Genomic DNA, 18,153 nt, shown 5'->3' on the forward strand with positions numbered 1-18,153 from the left:
TATCATTAATTTATTGTATTGAGATTCTAATACTGTGAACAGATTTAATTACAGCTATTTTTGCCAGTTAGGATTTGATAAAATAAATATTTTCCATATAGTAACATACATTTGGTAATAAAGTGAGTTCCAGTGGTAATATCTGCAAATCAGATAGGTGTTATGTTTGCTAAAATATTTATTTTAGATACTTTTTGTCAAGAGAGCTAAATACATAGATTTTTATTCATCTTCCAGTCTCTCCTGTTGTGCATGTCATGACTGTTATATTATCATTTCAACTGACTTAACATCAGTCCTGAAGGATAAGCTACATGCAAACTAAATACATATCTGAATACAGTCTTTCACAGATCCATGTGTATACGTCATTCGTTATTAGTGTGTGTGTGTGTGTGTGTGTGTGTGTGAGAGAGAGAGAGAGAGAGAGAGAGAGATTGAGTGTGTGTGTGTGTGTGTGTGAAAGAGTGTGAGTAAGTGTGTGGGCATGTTTTTGTGACATATCAGGACACAACTCTGTATAATGACATGGGTATGACACAGGTATTACAAGGAGAGGGTGACTTATGAGGACATAACCCATGTCCCCATTTTTCAAAACACTTATAAATCATACAGAATGAGTTTTTTTGAGAAAGTAAAAATGCACAAAGTTTCCTGTGAGGGTTAGGGTTAGGTGTAGGGTTGGTGTAGAGCGATAGAATATACAGTTTCTACAGTATAAAAACCATTACACCTATGGGATGAACACACTTTACACAAAAACAAACATGTGTGTGTGTGTGTGTGTGTGTGAGAGAGAGAGAGAGAGAGAGAGAGAGAGAGAGTGAGTGAGTGTGTATGTGTGTGTGTTAGAGAAAGAGAGAGAGAGAATGCAAGTGATGCACTACAGGTGCATCTCAATAAATTAGAATGTCATGGAAAAGTGAATTTATTTCAAACTGTAAAACTTGTGTATTCAATAAATTCAGTGCACAAAGACTGAAGTAGTTTAAGTCTTTGGTACTTTTAATTGTGATGATTTTGGCTCACATTTAATAAAAACCCACCAATTCCCGATCTCAACAAATTAGAATACTTCATAAGACAAATAAATAAATAAATAAAATAATAAAAAAAATTGGTCTCTTGTTTCTCATCTTCCTCCTGACAATAACCCAAAGATTCTCTGTGGGGTTCAGGTCTGGAGAGTTTGCTGGCCAATCAAGCACACCAACACCATGGTCATTTAACCAACTTTTGGTGATTTTGGCATTGTGGGCACGTGCCAAATCCTGCTGGAAAATGAAATCAGCATCTTCAAAAAGCTGGTCAGCAGAAAGAAGCATGTAGTACTCCAAGATTTCTTGGTAAAGGGTGCAGTGACTTTGGTTTTCAAAAAAACACAATGTACCAACCAGAGCAGATGACATTGCACCTCAAAACATCACAGACTGTGGAAACGTACCACTGGACTTCAAGAAACTTGGTCTATGAACTTCACCCTTCCTCCAGACTCCAGGACCTTGGTTTCCAAATGAAATACAAAACTTGCTCTCATCTGAAAAGAGGACTTTGGACCACTGGGCAACAGTCCAGTTCTTCTTCTCCTTAGCCCGTGTAAGACACCTCTGACATCTTCTGTGGTTCAGGAAATCTCTTGACTTGTCTGTGTGTGGAGGCTCTTGATGCCTTGACCCCAGCCTCAGTCCATTCCTTGTGAAGTTCACTCAGATTCGTGAAATTATTTTGTTTGACAATCCTCATAAGGCTGTGGTTCTCTCGGTTGGTTGTGCATCTTTTTCTTCCACACTTTTTCCTTCCAGTCAACTTTCTGTTAACATGCTTAGATACAGCACTCTGTGAACAGCCAGTTTCTTTGGCAATGAATGTTTGTGGCCTACCCTCCTTGTGAAATGTGTCAATGATTGACTTCTGGACAACTGATCAGATCAGTATTCCTCATTATTGTGTAGCCTAGTGAACCAAACTGAAAGAAAATTTTGAAGGCTCAGGAAACCTTTGCAGTTGTTTTGAGATGATTAGTTGATTGGCATGTCACCATGTTCTAATTTATGTTTTTCCACAACATTCTAATTTATTGACATGCACCTGTATGTGTGTGTGCGTGCGTGTCTTTGTGTGTGAGTGTGTTTTGGCTCTATTGAAGGTAATCTGTGTAAAGAGAGTGCACTCACGACAACAACAACAGCATCTCACAAAAAGATGAAATCTGTATATATACAGCTGGTAGGTAATCTGGTGATGCTGCTGCAGCTGAACAATGAGAGTGACTCATCTCTCCATCAGCAGATCTTCAACACGACTCACTTAAATCAACATCTATGTCCTGACACTGACAGCTGCAATACTGTTCCTATAAAACTTTGTTAGTCATCTTATTTCAGATTCACACTATCGTCAAGTAATTTAACAATAGAAATCTGTTTGGGTTAAGAGTGACTTCTGTGTGAGCTGTGATTCATAAGCAACATCCTTGACAATGGATAATTGACCTTATTTGCACAGAAAATTTAGCAAAAAAAAAAAAAAAAAAGTGCTAATGTGACTGCATTTTTTTTAATTCAAGCAATCGCCAATTTATTGTGAGACAGAAATATTGCCACATGCAGATTTTGCATAAAGTTCAAGTTGGTCACACAAGTTCACCAACAGAAAGATTATTGGTCCTCTCTAATGTGACCAAACCTACGTTCATCAACTATTGAATACTGTTTCCAGGTCCAAGCCTCTACTTGATTTTTAAGTGAGAATAAAATCACGACACTTTTTTCTATTTTCTTTCTGAATACCTTTAAGCTAATCTTTTAAAAACTCACGTTCATCACTACAGTCTCTGGGCTCACGGTGTCCAGGATGACAGTATTTTAATGATTCATACAAAATATATAAGTCAATGTGTGCCCAGCTGAGACTTTCTAGAGAGATAAAGGTTAAGATCATGATTTTTTTAATAGTATTACAGCAGACCGTGAGTGTATAGGTCCTTCTCAAAAAAATTTGCATATTGTGATAAAAGTTCATTATTTTCCATAATGTAATGATAAAAATTAAACTTTCAAATATTTTAGATTCATTGCACACCAACTGAAATTCCTATCTCAAAAAATTGGCATATTATGAAAAGGTTCTCTAAACGAGCTATTAACCTAATCATCTGAATCAACTAATTAACTCTAAACACCTGCAAAAGATTCCTGAGGCTTTTAAAAATCCCAGCCTGGTTCATTACTCAAAACCTCAATCATGGGTAAGACTGCCGACCTGACTGCTGTCCAGAAGGCCATCATTGACACCCTCAAGCGAGAGGGTAAGACACAGAAAGACATTTCTGAACGAATAGGCTGTTCCCAGAGTGCTGTATCAAGGCACCTCAGATTTTGGAGAAGGACCGATTCAAGACCTTGGGGGACCTGCGGAAGCAGTGGACTGAGTCTGGAGTAGAAACATCCAGAGCCACCGTGCACAGGTGTGTGCAGGAGATGGGCTACAGAGAAGCAGCACTGGACTGTTGCTCAGTGGTCCAAATTATTTTTTTCGGATGAAAGCAAATTTTGCATGTCATTCGAAATCATGGTGCCAGAGTCTGGAGGAAGACTGGGGAGAAGGAAATGCCAAAATACCTGAGGTCCAGTATCAAGGGCAGGGTCAATGCAGCTAGTTATCAGGAGATTTTGGAGCACTTCATGCTTCCATCTGCTGAAAAGCTTTATGGAGATTTAGATTTAGTTTTTCAGCACGACATGGCACCTGCTCACAGTCCCAAAACCACTGGTAAATGGTTTACTGACCATGGTATTACTGTGCTCAATTGGCCTGCCAACTCTCCTGACCTGAACCCCATAGAGAATCTGTGGGATATTGTGAAGAGAAAGTTGAGAGACGCAAGACCCAACACTCCTGGGCCTCCATAACACCTCAGCAGTGCCACAGACTGATTGCCTCCATGCCACACCGCACTGAAGCAGTCATTTCTGCAAAAGGATTCCCGACCAAGTATTGAGTGCATAACTGAACAATTATTTGAAGGTTGACTTTTTTTGTATTAAAAACACTTTTTTTTATTGGTCGGATGAAATAAGCTAATTTTTTGAGATAGGAATTTTGGGTTTTCATGAGCTGTATGCCAAAATCATCAGTATTAAAACAATAAAAGACCTGAAATATTTCAGTTGGTGTGCAATGAATCTAAAATATATGAAAGTTTAATTTTTATCATTACATTATGGAAAATAATGAACTTTTATCACAATATGCTAATTTTTTTTAGAAGGACCTGTATATTAGTATTGTTTGTTTGGTTTGGGGATCTAATAGCATGACTGAACCTGTGACACCAGACTGGACCAGATGGACTTTTTTATAGGTTGAGGAGAAATACACCATATGAAAGAAAGATGAAACACATTTTAATGTGCTTTGATTAATTGATGCTTTTAAAGGATCAAATTTAAAGTAAACAAGTGGAAGAAACAACAAACAGTCATTTTTATTCTGTTTGCTGAAAAATAGACATTTCTCCAAGAACAGCTTCGAAACATTTTGTCTCCTTCCCAAGAGCAGATGGACAAACCAAACCGGAGCATTTGACAGTTTGAGACGATCACCAGCGTTTGTGATCAACACGCCTCTCAAAACACATCTACATATGTCAGTTTAAACAAGAAGAATCAATTCTTGAAGCAGCCGATATTATAAATGTTATATATTTAGACTTCATTTAGGCCTTATTAATAGATTATTTAATATCCTAAGTTTATTAGAAAGCCTCTTCATTTTCAAACATCTGAATGCATATACAGTATGTTCAATGATAATTCATAATCAATAAATAACACAAAAGATCACTCTAAAAAGAAAAGATGACTGTTTTTCATTCTTTATCAACCTTCTTGAAAGTAGTTTACAAAGTTTCACTGAATTGTCATCATGCAACATTTGCGATAATCAAATTAGAAAATATAACAATAATAAGATGCAAATACCTAAGCAAAATAATTGTTTTTAGCAATGAGTGGCACATGCCATGCCATGAAGCCAAAGAGAAACACGAAACAGGAAAGCCGACAGAAAGAAAAGATGATGTTATCTCCACCAGAACAATAGCGTAAGGAGGGCACTAATGATGGAGCAAGAAGGATGTTCAACACAAAGAGAGGCCATTACATAATCCCACAGGCGCATCTTAACCTAAATATATTTTATGATGTGTTTGAGCAGAACGGATGCGTGATATTGAGATGTATGAAACTGTGGCTCGGAACACATTGTGTTCTGTCAACTAACTATTGATTGACCATAGCAATAGAACGCGAAGCATTCGCTAGGAGAGATTTAGTGACAAATTGCACCTTAGGTGACGGCAATGAACCAACGTGATGCTTTCTGAACGAGCAATGACAGCGTTAGTAAACCAGCCGTGATGAATTTGCTGCGGATGCCAGGCCTCCATTCTGCTCATTTATGAGTTTTACCAAGTAAATTTTCTCATTTATCAAATTGCGATTACAGTGAGGGGCTGTGTTTGGGGTCATTGTAATAGAGGAACTATTCTAGCTTATTCAGTATTAATACGCACATGCCTTGACACCTCTGAAGAATATGTTGCTCTTTGGAACAGGAGCCTAAAGGTGTTCTGATTCCTAGCTGTAGCGCACAAGTATATCAACAGGGAACACTTACGTTAATCACCATAAATACTCTCAGTGTTCTTGCTCAACATAGACTAAATGATATGCGCCAGAGAGAGTGCAGTGTTATCTATCTCTACTGTTCCAGGAACTGTTGTTTTGTTTTGCACGAAACCATCTGACATTTAATGTGTGGTTTGATTGATGAGAGGTCAGGTCTCGGCTCCGGGCTGAACACTTTGTACTTTGGAGAGTGTGACAGGAACCTTAGCGTCTCCGGGGGTGGGAGCGCGGGTGACGGGCTGAACGGAGGCCTGGATCTCAGCGAGCCGCTCTTTGAAGCGCTGCTGCAGATGAAGCTCTTCCTTGGAGCTGCCATGAGAGCAGGCGGCCAGCAGCAGCCCCACTGCCATCCCGCTGCCACCCACACAGAACAGCACGGCTCCGGCCAGCTTACAGGCATCCAGGGCCCTGTTGAAGCGCACTGCGCGGCCATCCACAAACAGCAGCTCATCTTCTCCAAAGGCTTCAAGTCGAGGGGGTGTGGCATAGCCCACCAGCAGCACAGATAACCCCGCTACCAAAATCAGAGCGCCCAGCGCGAGACAGACCTGATGGAGAGAAGCACGGAAGAAACGTATTACTGCATTCATCAAAAGACTGAAAATTGAGTTTCTTGAATTTTGAAATACTTGCAAAGAAATGGCAAACAACGCATTGAGTGAAACAAGAAATTTTGAAGTAGGAAGACTGAAATAGTATTTTCTTAGTTATTATTACAGTGCAGCTGGCAATTGATGTTGAAAAAACATCAAAATTGACGTAAAAAAAAAACTGGTCAAATATGCAAATCAAACTGACACAAACTTGACATTAGGTTGATTTGATCTATATTAAGCACATTGTCCTATGTTAAACCAGTTTCAATGTCCACTTGCCATCAAAAAAGAGATTTACAGTTCAAATAAAAAGCTTTAACAAACAAGTTTTATAAAATGATAAACTTCACATTTGAGCCTAATAAATGAGTGTGTATGTTAAACATGACTAATCAAAAACACAGCAGAAAGGCTGAATGAAGCACAAGCAGAAATACTGTGGTTACGCCCAGATTCAAAGCACTTCTAAACATCATATGGCAGTAAAAAACAGTCAGTTCCCTTCAGATACCTCATAAACCCCTCAGAAAAAGTTGATTGATGTGTCAATGGCGTATTTCAATGCCAGAGTTTATTTTGGTCAGTATTGGGATAGTTGTCACAGGCCGGGGTGGGCTGGAACCTTACACCCTGCCCCTATACCCTGCACCACCTCGAGGAGCTATCAGAGTACACCAGAGACAGAACAAGCAAGTAGAAGGTATACGTTCATCTTTATTTAATTAAAAGTATTTTCCTAAATAGAACACTCATGTTGTTAATAAAACAGCTCCAGGCCTGACAAGGTGGGTATCCAGGTGTGGCTCCTCTTCCAGGACGACAAGAACAGCGAAGGAGGGATGACTTAACATTTCCAACAGTTGGCTATAGACCAGATAATGGTAAGTATGCAAGTACAGTTCCCGTTGTTAACGGGATAACTCCAGGCCGAACCAGGTGAGGATGCAGGTATGTCTCTTCCACGCAGACCAGAACAGCAAATGAGAGAGGACTTCACACAACTGGCTCCAGGCCAGATAATGGTGAGTATGAAACAACAACTTCTCTTCCAAACAGGTCAGGAAAACAAGGGAGAAATAACTCACATCACTAACAAGACAGCTCCAGGCCGGACAAGTGAGTATGCAGGTATGTGTCTTCCAGGCAGCCCAGAGCAGCAAAGGAGGGATGACTTCACACTTCCAACAATTGGCTCCAGGCCAGATAATGGTGAGTATGCAAGAACAGCTTCTCTCCCAGACAAACCAATGCAACAAGAGAGAGAGGTCTTCACATTTTCAACAATTGGCTCCAGGCAAGACAATGGGGAGTATGCATATACAGAAAGAAATAACTCAGGTCGTTACTGAACTGGATACAAAAGCTAGATCCTTATCGTCAACACCTTACACTCAGAATCAGCACAAGGGTAGACGGCCATAGACAAAACAACGGGGAAGAGGAACAGTTACAGATACACTTGCGTCGAGAGGTTAAAACATCATAATATAGATTAGAAGCAAAACAATCATCCCACAGATGCAGCACGGCAAGAACAGAATATCCAGCTTCGAGAGAGTTATGGCTTAAAGACAGCGAGAGTAAATGGGCAACCAGAAGCATGCTGACATTGAGAGTTTAGACCTTTATAGTGTTTAGCTTCCAGCCCACAATCATCCAATCATCACATCCATATGGGGACAACAAACTTCATAGAACCATATAGAAGGTAGACGTTGTACTTTACTTGTTCCAACCATACATGTGTACATCCGTTCTCCAGTCTCCATGCATCCTTTATTGTAGAAAATACTTTTCCTCTTATCCTCAGCCTGTAGAAAATCTGTTTCTGTCACACTTCCTCTCTTACCGACCTCTCTCTCGCGCAACCTCCTATTCTGTCCTTCTCCCTGAAGTCCTTTTATAAGTCGCATTCCCGCTACCTGTCTGAATCACCGATCGCCACCTTCTCATCGCACACCTGTTACTCATTTCTTCATTTGACCCGGGCGTCTGAGCGTAACTCATGGGGCAACCGGAACCGGCCAAGTATCACACCGGAACTCATCTGACAGAGAAACATCATCATAGAGAAATAGTTCCGCCTGTCTCTCGTCACCCAGGGACATAATGATTAATTAATCAGATAATTTTTATGGCGTGGAATATCACTATAAATAAACACAAGACAAAACAAGAATCTGTCAGACTTCTGTTCCTGTTTTTTTGTGTGTGTGTGTGTTTCTGTCCCTATGTGCACCGAGACCTAGTTTCTCCCTTGTTTTGATTGTGTTAATTTGTTCACTTGTCTAATTACCCATCATTCAGTTCTGTATTTATTGAGTTGTTTGCCCCATGTTTATCATGTCCGGTGTTAAATGTCCATTCTAACTTCTACGTATGTGCTCCTGGCTGTTTTGCTTCATGAAAGATTTTGAAGCTGAATCTCCTGCACTTTTACTCCTTACTCTGACACAGAAGAGGCTCTGACAGAACACCGGACCTGCAAAGTATGAACTGGGCTGAGGAGTTACTCTGGAACGTCCAGTATAATGGACAGGCTTTGGAGTGATATGTGGAGGAGTTCCTGAGTATTGTACAGTACATTTGGTGAGCTGGAGTGATCAGATGGTTAATGCCTGCTTCTCGATGATGACAATTTGTTTAGATTCTTGTCTCCCGACGATTGTTATAGACTCGTAGCAGTAGCAGACTTTATAAATTATGTCCTTGATTTAAATGGCTCTGAGTTCCTTGTAGATGTGGAAGATTGTACTAATCCCATTTGGAAGCAGGTCGGTGCTTCAGCTCACCATCCAACAGCACCCTCCATGTATTGTTCCAAAGTGAACTCTCCCTCGTTTCCGCTCATGTTTCAGAATTTGAGCTCCAACAGCACTGACCTGGGGTCTAAAGTTGCATTAACATCGGTCCGGTCAGTGCAGAATCCCTTCCTCCATATATAGCTCCAAGATCCATTCCAGTCCTAAGCCCATAAACACCGGATGCTCTGCCATCATGGCCATTGGTCAATTCACTCCCAAGCACTAAGCTGACAGCAGCTGTCTCCTTCACCTCAGCCCAGAAGAGGAGAATGGGGAGGAGAAGAGTGTTGGCTCCAGCCCCTGAGTCCGCTCCAATGTCGGCTCCAATCCCTGAGTCCTGCCCAAATAGAGGACTGTTGTTCCCATGTCTGCCCCAGGGAGGGCCTCAGATCCCGAGTCTAGTACAGAGAGGGCCCCAGTTAGAGCTGAAGTTCTTTGCCCAGACCCGACAGGACCAGATGGGACCCGACAGGTTCGGTAGGGTTCGGGCTTAATTTATATAATCTTATGCGGGCTCGGGTGGGGCTTGGCTTTGCGCTCCGGTTTGCGAGGTAAACGAACGGTCATGTAATGTGTTTCGATTATCGCAAGAAAGATGCGAAAATGGATGCTGAGTAGGTGTAACGGAAGCTTGCCTCTGGTGATTACGTCTTGGTTGCACCAGCAACTAAAGCAAAGTCTGAGGTGTGGAAAAGTTTTGACCATGTTTTAATGAGAATAATGAGTGAATAATGACACACCATCAGTGAGTGCAGGAACGCGCTGAAGACATCTACAGTGGATTAATTCCTTTTCCTCCACAAAATAATAGAGGTTTAGCCCAATCTCTGTCAGTAAAGGTTTTTCAAATGATAACTAAACATTCATTGAGTCTTAAATGCATAATGTGGACAGAGTATTTTCACTAATGTTGGCATTCTTTTATTAAATGACACCTGCTAGTGGCGAAGCAAATCCAGCAGAGCCTTTATCTTAATTTCGTTATTGCCAAATACCAATCTTAATTTAATGTTTAAAAAATATATATATTGGTGCATTGGTCTATTTTTAGGCTAATTTAGGCTAAATGAGCCTATGCCTATTTAGAGTGCTGAGATGTTACAACGTTACAGAGGACTTATTTTATTTCTTTATTCCAACTTCAAAGTGGCCTATAGTCGTTAGTTATGAATAAATTATGTTAAAACACGTATAAATGACTCATTCTTAACAAAAGGAAAAAGAGCTGTGTGTGCGCGCACATTTGAATAATGTCGGGCCGTAAAAGGGTCCGGGCTTTTAAAAAGCTGTCCCCTGGAAGTTAAGTGGCGCGAGGATGTGCCTTCCTGGAGGGGGAGGTATTTTTCAGACTTATGTTCCTGTTTTGTTGTGTTTCTGTCCCTATGTGTTCAGTGACCTTGGCTGCATCCGAAAACTGAAAAATGCTGCCTTCGGAGGACGCATTCCAAGGCCGTGAGGCATCAAGGCACGTCCAAATTCAATGTTAGCTTCACTTCCTGTCTCCTGAGATGCCTTCATCTGGCCGATTTTTGAAGGCAGCATGGATGTATCCTTCGCTGCCTTTGATATGCCACAATCCTGTGCGTTACAGTCTGTGAGAGTTAAACAAACAAAATAAAGGTGGCGTCCGAAAGTTGCGGTCGGTGGTCAGTTTGTGTGTAAATGTATGTTTCTGATCAACGTTTTCCACTTTTGATGTCATTTCTAGCGAGAAATCAATATTGCAGTAATGAAATATTCACTTAGTTATCACCAAAGCTCTCTATTTTTTGCTGTAGATCATTAAACCATTACACTGCCTCAGAAGCCTGTCCGAAATCAGTTTTGTGAGGTGCCTTCGTGCAAAAACGCTGCCTGCAAAGTCATTGCCTGATAAGACAGCGAGGCAGCAAGTCACCCGCCTATGTTTTTGGATGCAGCCTTAGTTTCTCCCTTGTTTTGATTGTGTTTATTTGATTCAGGTGTGTCTTGTCTAATTACACCTCATTTAGTTCTGTACTTAAATAGTTGTCTGCCCCATGTTTCCTTGTCCAGTGTTAAATGTCCACTCTAAGTTATATGTGTGTACTCCCTGCTGTCCAATAAAGATTGTGAAGCTCCTGAATCTCCTGCATCTTCATTCTCCTTACTCTGACACAGTAGAAGCCGTGACAAAATCATTGCAATACAATGATCTTTCTAACAAGTTTATCTTGTTTTAATAATTGTTGTAAGACGAAATGGCAATTGAAACCAAAAGTTATACAGTTAATTCAGTGTTTTTGAAGAGGAAGTAGCTTTGTGATTGTGATTTGTTTCCTGTACAGTCAGTCGTGAATTAAAATTGCTTGCATGCTTTTCCCACATCAGTCTATTGTTGTGGTATCAAGTATTTCATAAATGAAATAAATGGTTATTGGTTGTTTTATATATCGGTCAGACAGACTTATAGTGTCTGATCATGGTCAGAAATAAACTGCAGAATAAACCAGATTTTATTCTGACAGTCAGGAGTAAAACAAGAGATCACTTCATGATTATTAACTAAACATATTAAAAACTGTTGTTCATTAAAATTAAGATTAAATATTAAATCAAAACAAAGTAAATTAAAATAAGAAAATGTTGTTTCAGAAGTTGAAGCACTAAACTTAACTAAAAAAACTAAAATCGAAATAAAATCGAAATCACAAAAACGCGTAAAATCACAAAAACACATATGCAAACATAAAACAGGCACATTTTGCATAGAAATAGCCAGAATGATAGCATCCTTCAGAGCTCACCTTCCAGAGCACAGAGCTCCAGCGACTCGGCGATCTCTGTGTCTGAAAATCTTCATCGCGCTCCCAGATGGAAGCGGTGCACTCCTCGTAGAACTGGTGCAGGTAGGAACGCACCCCATAACCCTGGTAACCGCTGCTGAGGGCACCATGGCTCTGCTCAGCATACTCCGAGCCACAGATCTCTGAGCAGGAAGTCATTCTTCACATCTGCACACAAACACAACATCCACATCTAGTTCCCGTTTCACTTCAGTTTACCAGCCATGAAACTCTGTGTGCATTTATTCCATTAAAAAAACAGTTTGAACAAATTGGGGTCACACTAATAATTATTATTCAATAAAAATTAAACAAACCAATAATTAAATATTATTATATAACTTTTAACCTGTAATGTATTTCATATTAATACAATATTCTGTTTCATTTGGCACTTGGCGAGTGCCAACCTAACAACCTAAAGAAACAGCATCCTAGTTACAAGATATTGACCAAGCAGTTTTAATCAACTAATTCCTCACTATCTGAATAATAATGATTGTCCTTTGGTTAAAGCTGAAGTTTGTGCCACTTTGGTTCTGCAGAATTTCAAATAGATTTCCTCCCCATTTTCTACTGTCAGACACACAGATAGTCTTTCCTCTAATTGAGAATCAGCTTTCTGAAAGGTTTACCAATAAAAGCTGACTGCATATTAATCTGGAATAGGAGATAATATTAAAAAAAAAAAAAAAAAGATCTGATGACTGCTGTGCTTCAGATATGAGCATCTGAGCATGATGAGGCCAGGAGGGGAAATGAGTCTGTAATGAAATCACAGATGAAGCTCGTGAGGAAATGACTCAGCCATCCTTCAGCACATCAGTGAGCCTCCCTTCCTTCACATGACATCAGCTTGTTTATTTGTAATTAAAGTGATGTCATGCAGAGATACAGAACATCTAGCCACATTTACCCATCGTCAGTAGAGTTTCAGTGCCATTACTTAACTTGCTTGAGAAATATACAATAATGTAAAACAATAGATTTAAAGATGTTGATTGTATCTATATATACAATATATTTTTTAATTTATTGCAAAATATGCAAATACACTGAACAAAATCGTAAACGCAACACTTTTGTTTTTGCCCCCATTTGTCATGTGCTGGACTCAAAGATCTAAGACTTTTTCTATGTACACAAGAGGCCTATTCAAATATTCTCTCAAATATTGTTCACAAATCTGTCTAAATCTGTGTTAGTGAGCATTTCTTCTTTGCCGAGATAATCCATCCACCTCACAGGTGCGTCATATCAAGATGCTGATTAGACGGCATTGCACAGGTTTGGCTTAGGTTGAACACAATAAAAGGTGACTCTAAAATGTGCAGTTTTATCACACAGCACAATGCCACATATGTTGCAAGTTTTGGGGGAGCATGCAATTGTCATGTTGACTGCAGGAATGTCCACTAGAGATGTTGCCCATGAATTGAAATCTTTACCATAAGCCATCTCCAAAGGTGTTTCAGAGAATTTGGCAGTACATCCAACCGGCCTCACAGCTGCAGACCACCTGTAACCCCACCAGCCCAGGACCTCCACATCCAGCATCTTCACCTCCAAGATCGTCCAGGACAGCTGCTGCAACAATTGGTTTGCAGAACCAAAGAATTTCTGCGCAAACTTTTAGAATCCGTCTCAGGAAAGCACATCTGCATGCTCATCATCCTCATCAGGGTCTAAACCTGACTGCAGTTCATCGTCGTAACTGACTTGAGTGGGCAAATGCTCACATTCGATGGTGTCTGGCACTTTGGGTGCATATTATTTATGCCAATTTGAATGCACAGAGATACCATGACCAGATCCTGAAGCCCACTGTTGTGCCATTCATCCACAACCATCACCTCATGTAGCAGCATGATAATGCACGGCCCCATGTTGCAAAGCTCTGTACACAATTCCTGGAAGCTGAAAACATCCCAGTTCTTGCATAGCCGGCGTACTTAACAGAGATGTCACCCATTGAGCATATTTGGGATGCTCTGGATCGTTCCAGTTCCTACCAATATCCAGCAACTTCACACAGCCATTGAAGAGGATTGGACCAACACTCCACAGGCCACAATCAACAACCTGATCAACTCTATGTGAAGCACATGTGTTGCACTTGCGTGAGGCATATGGTGGTCACACCAGATACTGACTGGTTTTTCGGACCAGTAAACCATTCTAGAGTGGTCTTTTATTGTGTTCAGCCTAAGGCACACTAGATGCTAATCAGCATCTTGATAAGCCACACCTGTGAGGTGGATGGATTCAGCAAAGGAGAAGTTCTCACTAAAACAGATTTAGACAGATTTGTGAACAATATTTGAGAGAAATAGGCCTTGTGTACATAGAAAAACTCTGAAATCTTTGAGTTCAGCTCATAAAAATGGGGGCAAAAACTAAATTATTGCATTTATTGCAGTGTATATACAAATATTTAGGTAGCCTGAGAGTGTAAGGAGACTGACACTGCGTCTGAAATTGAAAACATCCCTACTATACAGTATGCACAAAACTGTATGTGAGGTGAGTAATACAGTACGCCTGAATGTATAGGACATGAAAAACGGTAAGCAAAATGTTCCTGGATGACCGACTTCCAGTGAGATTCTGAAGTGTGCATTCAGTGGTCCCTTAACTATCCCATGAGGCCACACAACAGATACCGTACCACATGATCATGTGCAACATTCATTCATAATCATATTCATTCTATAAAGAACATACCCTTTTTAACAGTCTCAAGCTACTTAAAATTCAAATTTACTACCTACTCAAACATTATGTGATTTTGCAGATCTGTCTTTAACAATTTATAAGCTATCTTGAAAAAATGAATTCCTTTATTTTGAAAATTAATTGGATTTTTACCTCGGGATAAGAAACCTGTAACCAGTAACCATGTGCGTGTCATATGTCACAGCTGTGGCCTAATGGTTAGAGAGTTGGACTTAAAGTCAAAGGTCACCAGTTCGGGTCTCAGTGCTGGCAGGAGTTGTAGGTGGAGGGAGTGAATGAACAGTGCTCTTCCACCCTCAATACTCATGACTGAAGTGCCCTTGAGCAAAGCACTGCTGTCCACTGCTCCGGGAGTGTGTTCACTTCTCACTGTTGTGTGTGTGCACTTGAATGGGTTAAATGCAGAGCACCAATTCTGAGTATGGGTTAATATACTTGGCAAATGTCACAACTTTTTTTCTTTCATATTTTGTCTTGAATAATCTAATTCAAATTATCAGTTTAGTAAATAAGAAGTTCATATTGTGTTATATTTTAGAAAGGCTACAATATTGTTTGTTTTTGATCAATTATGCCAATGAAAATATTATCTATAAACCCACAGCAGAACTGTTTTGTACGTCTCCGAGTAGCTCACAGCAGTGAACCGATTCTGAACGAATCTGCAACTTGAACAAATAGTGTGAAGCAATGATTCAAGGGCCATTCATAAAGAGAACCATTTACTTAATTCCTGAATTAATCTGCAATTTGAACAAATCAAATGAATTAATGACTCAATGACTTATTCATAAAAACTTTTACCGCGACCTACTGGCAGTTTTAGTTTCTTATTTAGAACACAATTTCATAAAATAAATAAATAAATAAAAATGATGTCATCATTTACTCACCCTCATATTGTTTCAAACCTGTATCCCTTACTTTATTTTATGGAACACATTGAAGAATGACAAAAAGTAGTTAAAAAAATACTGAGATGATTCTCAGATTATGTTATAAATATTAAGTTTTTCCAAATAAAATATTTATTTTTAAAGCTACTTTATGTAAGATATACTTGATATTTTATTTTTATTTATTTTTTCTCATTTAACACGATAATGACATTAAATGGTCTTTTGTGGGTGTTCTTGCTAAAATGCTGACATTCTGGTTTGTTTATTTCTAATTAGCACACGTTTGTTTCATTACGAATGATATTATCAGCTACAAATGACAATAACTGAATTGATATCTGTATGAAGCTGAAGTTCAATTGCGCACGTCACAGATGACGTCATCCCGAGGTCTCCGTGTCATCTGATGTTCCTGAAGATCTGAGACACTCTGTCCTCTCCTCTCCTCTTCTCTCATTAGAGATGTGCCGTTATATGATGGGAGTCTAATAGTTGCTGATATTTCCGATGCGTTTAAAAACATACAGTGTCATTCTTATTTAACAATAGGGCACAAAGCAGCATTTTAACCATTTGATGATCGACGCATATTCATGCAGCAGTCACAATGTTACCCATCAAATGCGTCCAGATAGAGCAACACCGATGTTAAGACCTATGAGAGCTACCGCAGTGTCATCGAGAAGCTTCGATAGATCAGTGTTTGGAGAATAAATGAATAAAAGAGAATACCTGTCATCACCGAGGTGGAGCTGCTCTTCTTCACTCCGCACAGCCGACGATGCGCTCGACTGACAGAGACGCACTGCGCATGCGCCACATCCTCAGCCCAGATCAGATGCGTCTCTGAGTCACCTGGAGAAGAGTGTGATCAGTGCATTTTAATGAGATTCCAGTGGCAATTATCAAATGCTCTGTCCTTCCTTATATGGTCACCTGTACTCGTCTGAATAATATATCTTCCCCAGTGTTTCACTCTAGGGACGGTAGACTGCTCTCGGAACTAGATTATTTTTCTTTTGTCGTTTAGAAAATGATATTGTTGTTATAATGCAATCATCAGCTGAGTGGTTGCCGTTCGCAAAAATGCGAATCTTGTTTATGTAATATAACATTTGCATGTAATTGATTGTGCTTTTTATGAATAACAGTTTCCAACAATATTATTTAAGAAGCAATCCCTAACATAAGGGATCTCTGTGAAGCATGGAATAATGCACGTGCAGTATGAGCAAAATGTCACATAAAAAAAAAAAAAAAAAAAAAAGGCCAAGGCTGAGGAAAATCATACAAATTTATTTTTAGTAACTGAAATATTGCAGAAAGTCAAAATTGTTTAATTCTTCCAAATTCATTGAAAATAATACCTGCTGTGCCTTCTCTCGATCACATTCACATGAATCAACATTAATAGACTACAAAAATGGCTCTTATAGGCATTTTAGATCAGAACTGTGCAACCTACACTGATAACTTGATCAATATTCTCTAATTAACAATGTGAGTGAGAACTGGCTGATTCATTTTCTTTTAGGCTTCTTAACTGTAGTCTTCTCACATAATGATTTCTGTTCGTGCTGTAACACTATAGTCAATTATTTACATCCCGAGCGCTGGCTGTTTCTGGTGAGCTTTAGGCCAAAAGCCATCTTAATAATGACTAATCAATAGTCTTTGTTTCAATCAAATGTCAGGTTCGACACTGCTCTCAGTCTCAGGCTGAGCTGGTTTGTTAGCAGTGTGTTATCTGTGCAATTTCTTTTCTTTTCAGCACTGTTTTCTTATGCAATGTAATGCATAAAGGACCCTTTTATAGAGCAGTCCTTACTAACCGACAGTCCTCATCTCTCATCTCTCAAAAGCTGGTTAACCAGATTGGCTCATTTTATGCGTGGCCAGCTAAAGTCCCTGAACGAGCGGCGACTTGTTCCTTCACCACCAGGCCGGAAGACCAGGTAAATTTTGAGGTCTGGTACAAGACATACAAAAAATACATAGGTTACTTTAAAGCCTTGCTCTGAATAAAAAAAAGTTCTCAAAATCTTGAAAATTTGTTTTCAGAATCATGGGAGATCGGTGGTATCTATTCTAAAAATTATACCTGGCATCTAACTTATAGCCTGCTTTTATTACTGTTTCCAATAGCCTATAAAATATAGACTAGGATGTAAAATGTACAATCTTACAGACTTTATGTAGCACTGCAACAAGGATTTGGTACATAATGCATTATAATGCCGCTTCTCATCCAGTGTGCAAAGTTCTGCACAACAAGAAGCAGCTGAAGACGCCTTTTAAGCCAGCACATGAGCACTCCTCAACTCTGAACCCATGCAATGCTTTCTCCTCCGCTCTACCTCGTTTCCTAATCCAGCAGTCTAATAAACACTGCATTGTATACTGAAAATATTGCTGACAAATTGCCTCCTCTATTGTAAGTCACTCTGGATAAAAGCATCAGTTAAATGTGTAAATGTAAATTATATGTGGAAAATATAACAAGCACCTGGTGAGAACTGCATTGTTTCCTACTGAACAGCAGAGATGCATTTGTGCTCAGTCAGTGCTAATACCAGCTGATCTGAGAACGACACACACACTTCCATGTGAGGATTCATCTG

At 39.6% G+C, this 18,153-nt stretch overlaps 1 protein-coding gene across 1 annotated transcript; it reads right to left on the bottom strand.

The window, feature by feature from the left end:
- Window positions 1–4,464: 4,464 nt before the first annotated feature.
- On the bottom strand, window positions 4,465–16,371 carry nrsn1 (neurensin 1). The gene is made up of 3 exons (XM_026228907.1): window positions 16,265–16,371; window positions 11,859–12,065; window positions 4,465–6,241 (listed from the first exon to the last, which is right to left on the bottom strand). Exons 2-3 carry the CDS (start codon window positions 12,054–12,056, stop codon window positions 5,843–5,845), a joined length of 597 nt encoding a protein of 198 aa, XP_026084692.1. The 5' UTR covers window positions 12,057–12,065; window positions 16,265–16,371; the 3' UTR covers window positions 4,465–5,842.
- Between the last annotated feature and the right edge of the window lie 1,782 nt (window positions 16,372–18,153).

Source organism: Carassius auratus, chromosome 41 (genome assembly GCF_003368295.1).
Source record: "Carassius auratus strain Wakin chromosome 41, ASM336829v1, whole genome shotgun sequence".
NCBI lineage: Eukaryota > Metazoa > Chordata > Actinopteri > Cypriniformes > Cyprinidae > Carassius > Carassius auratus.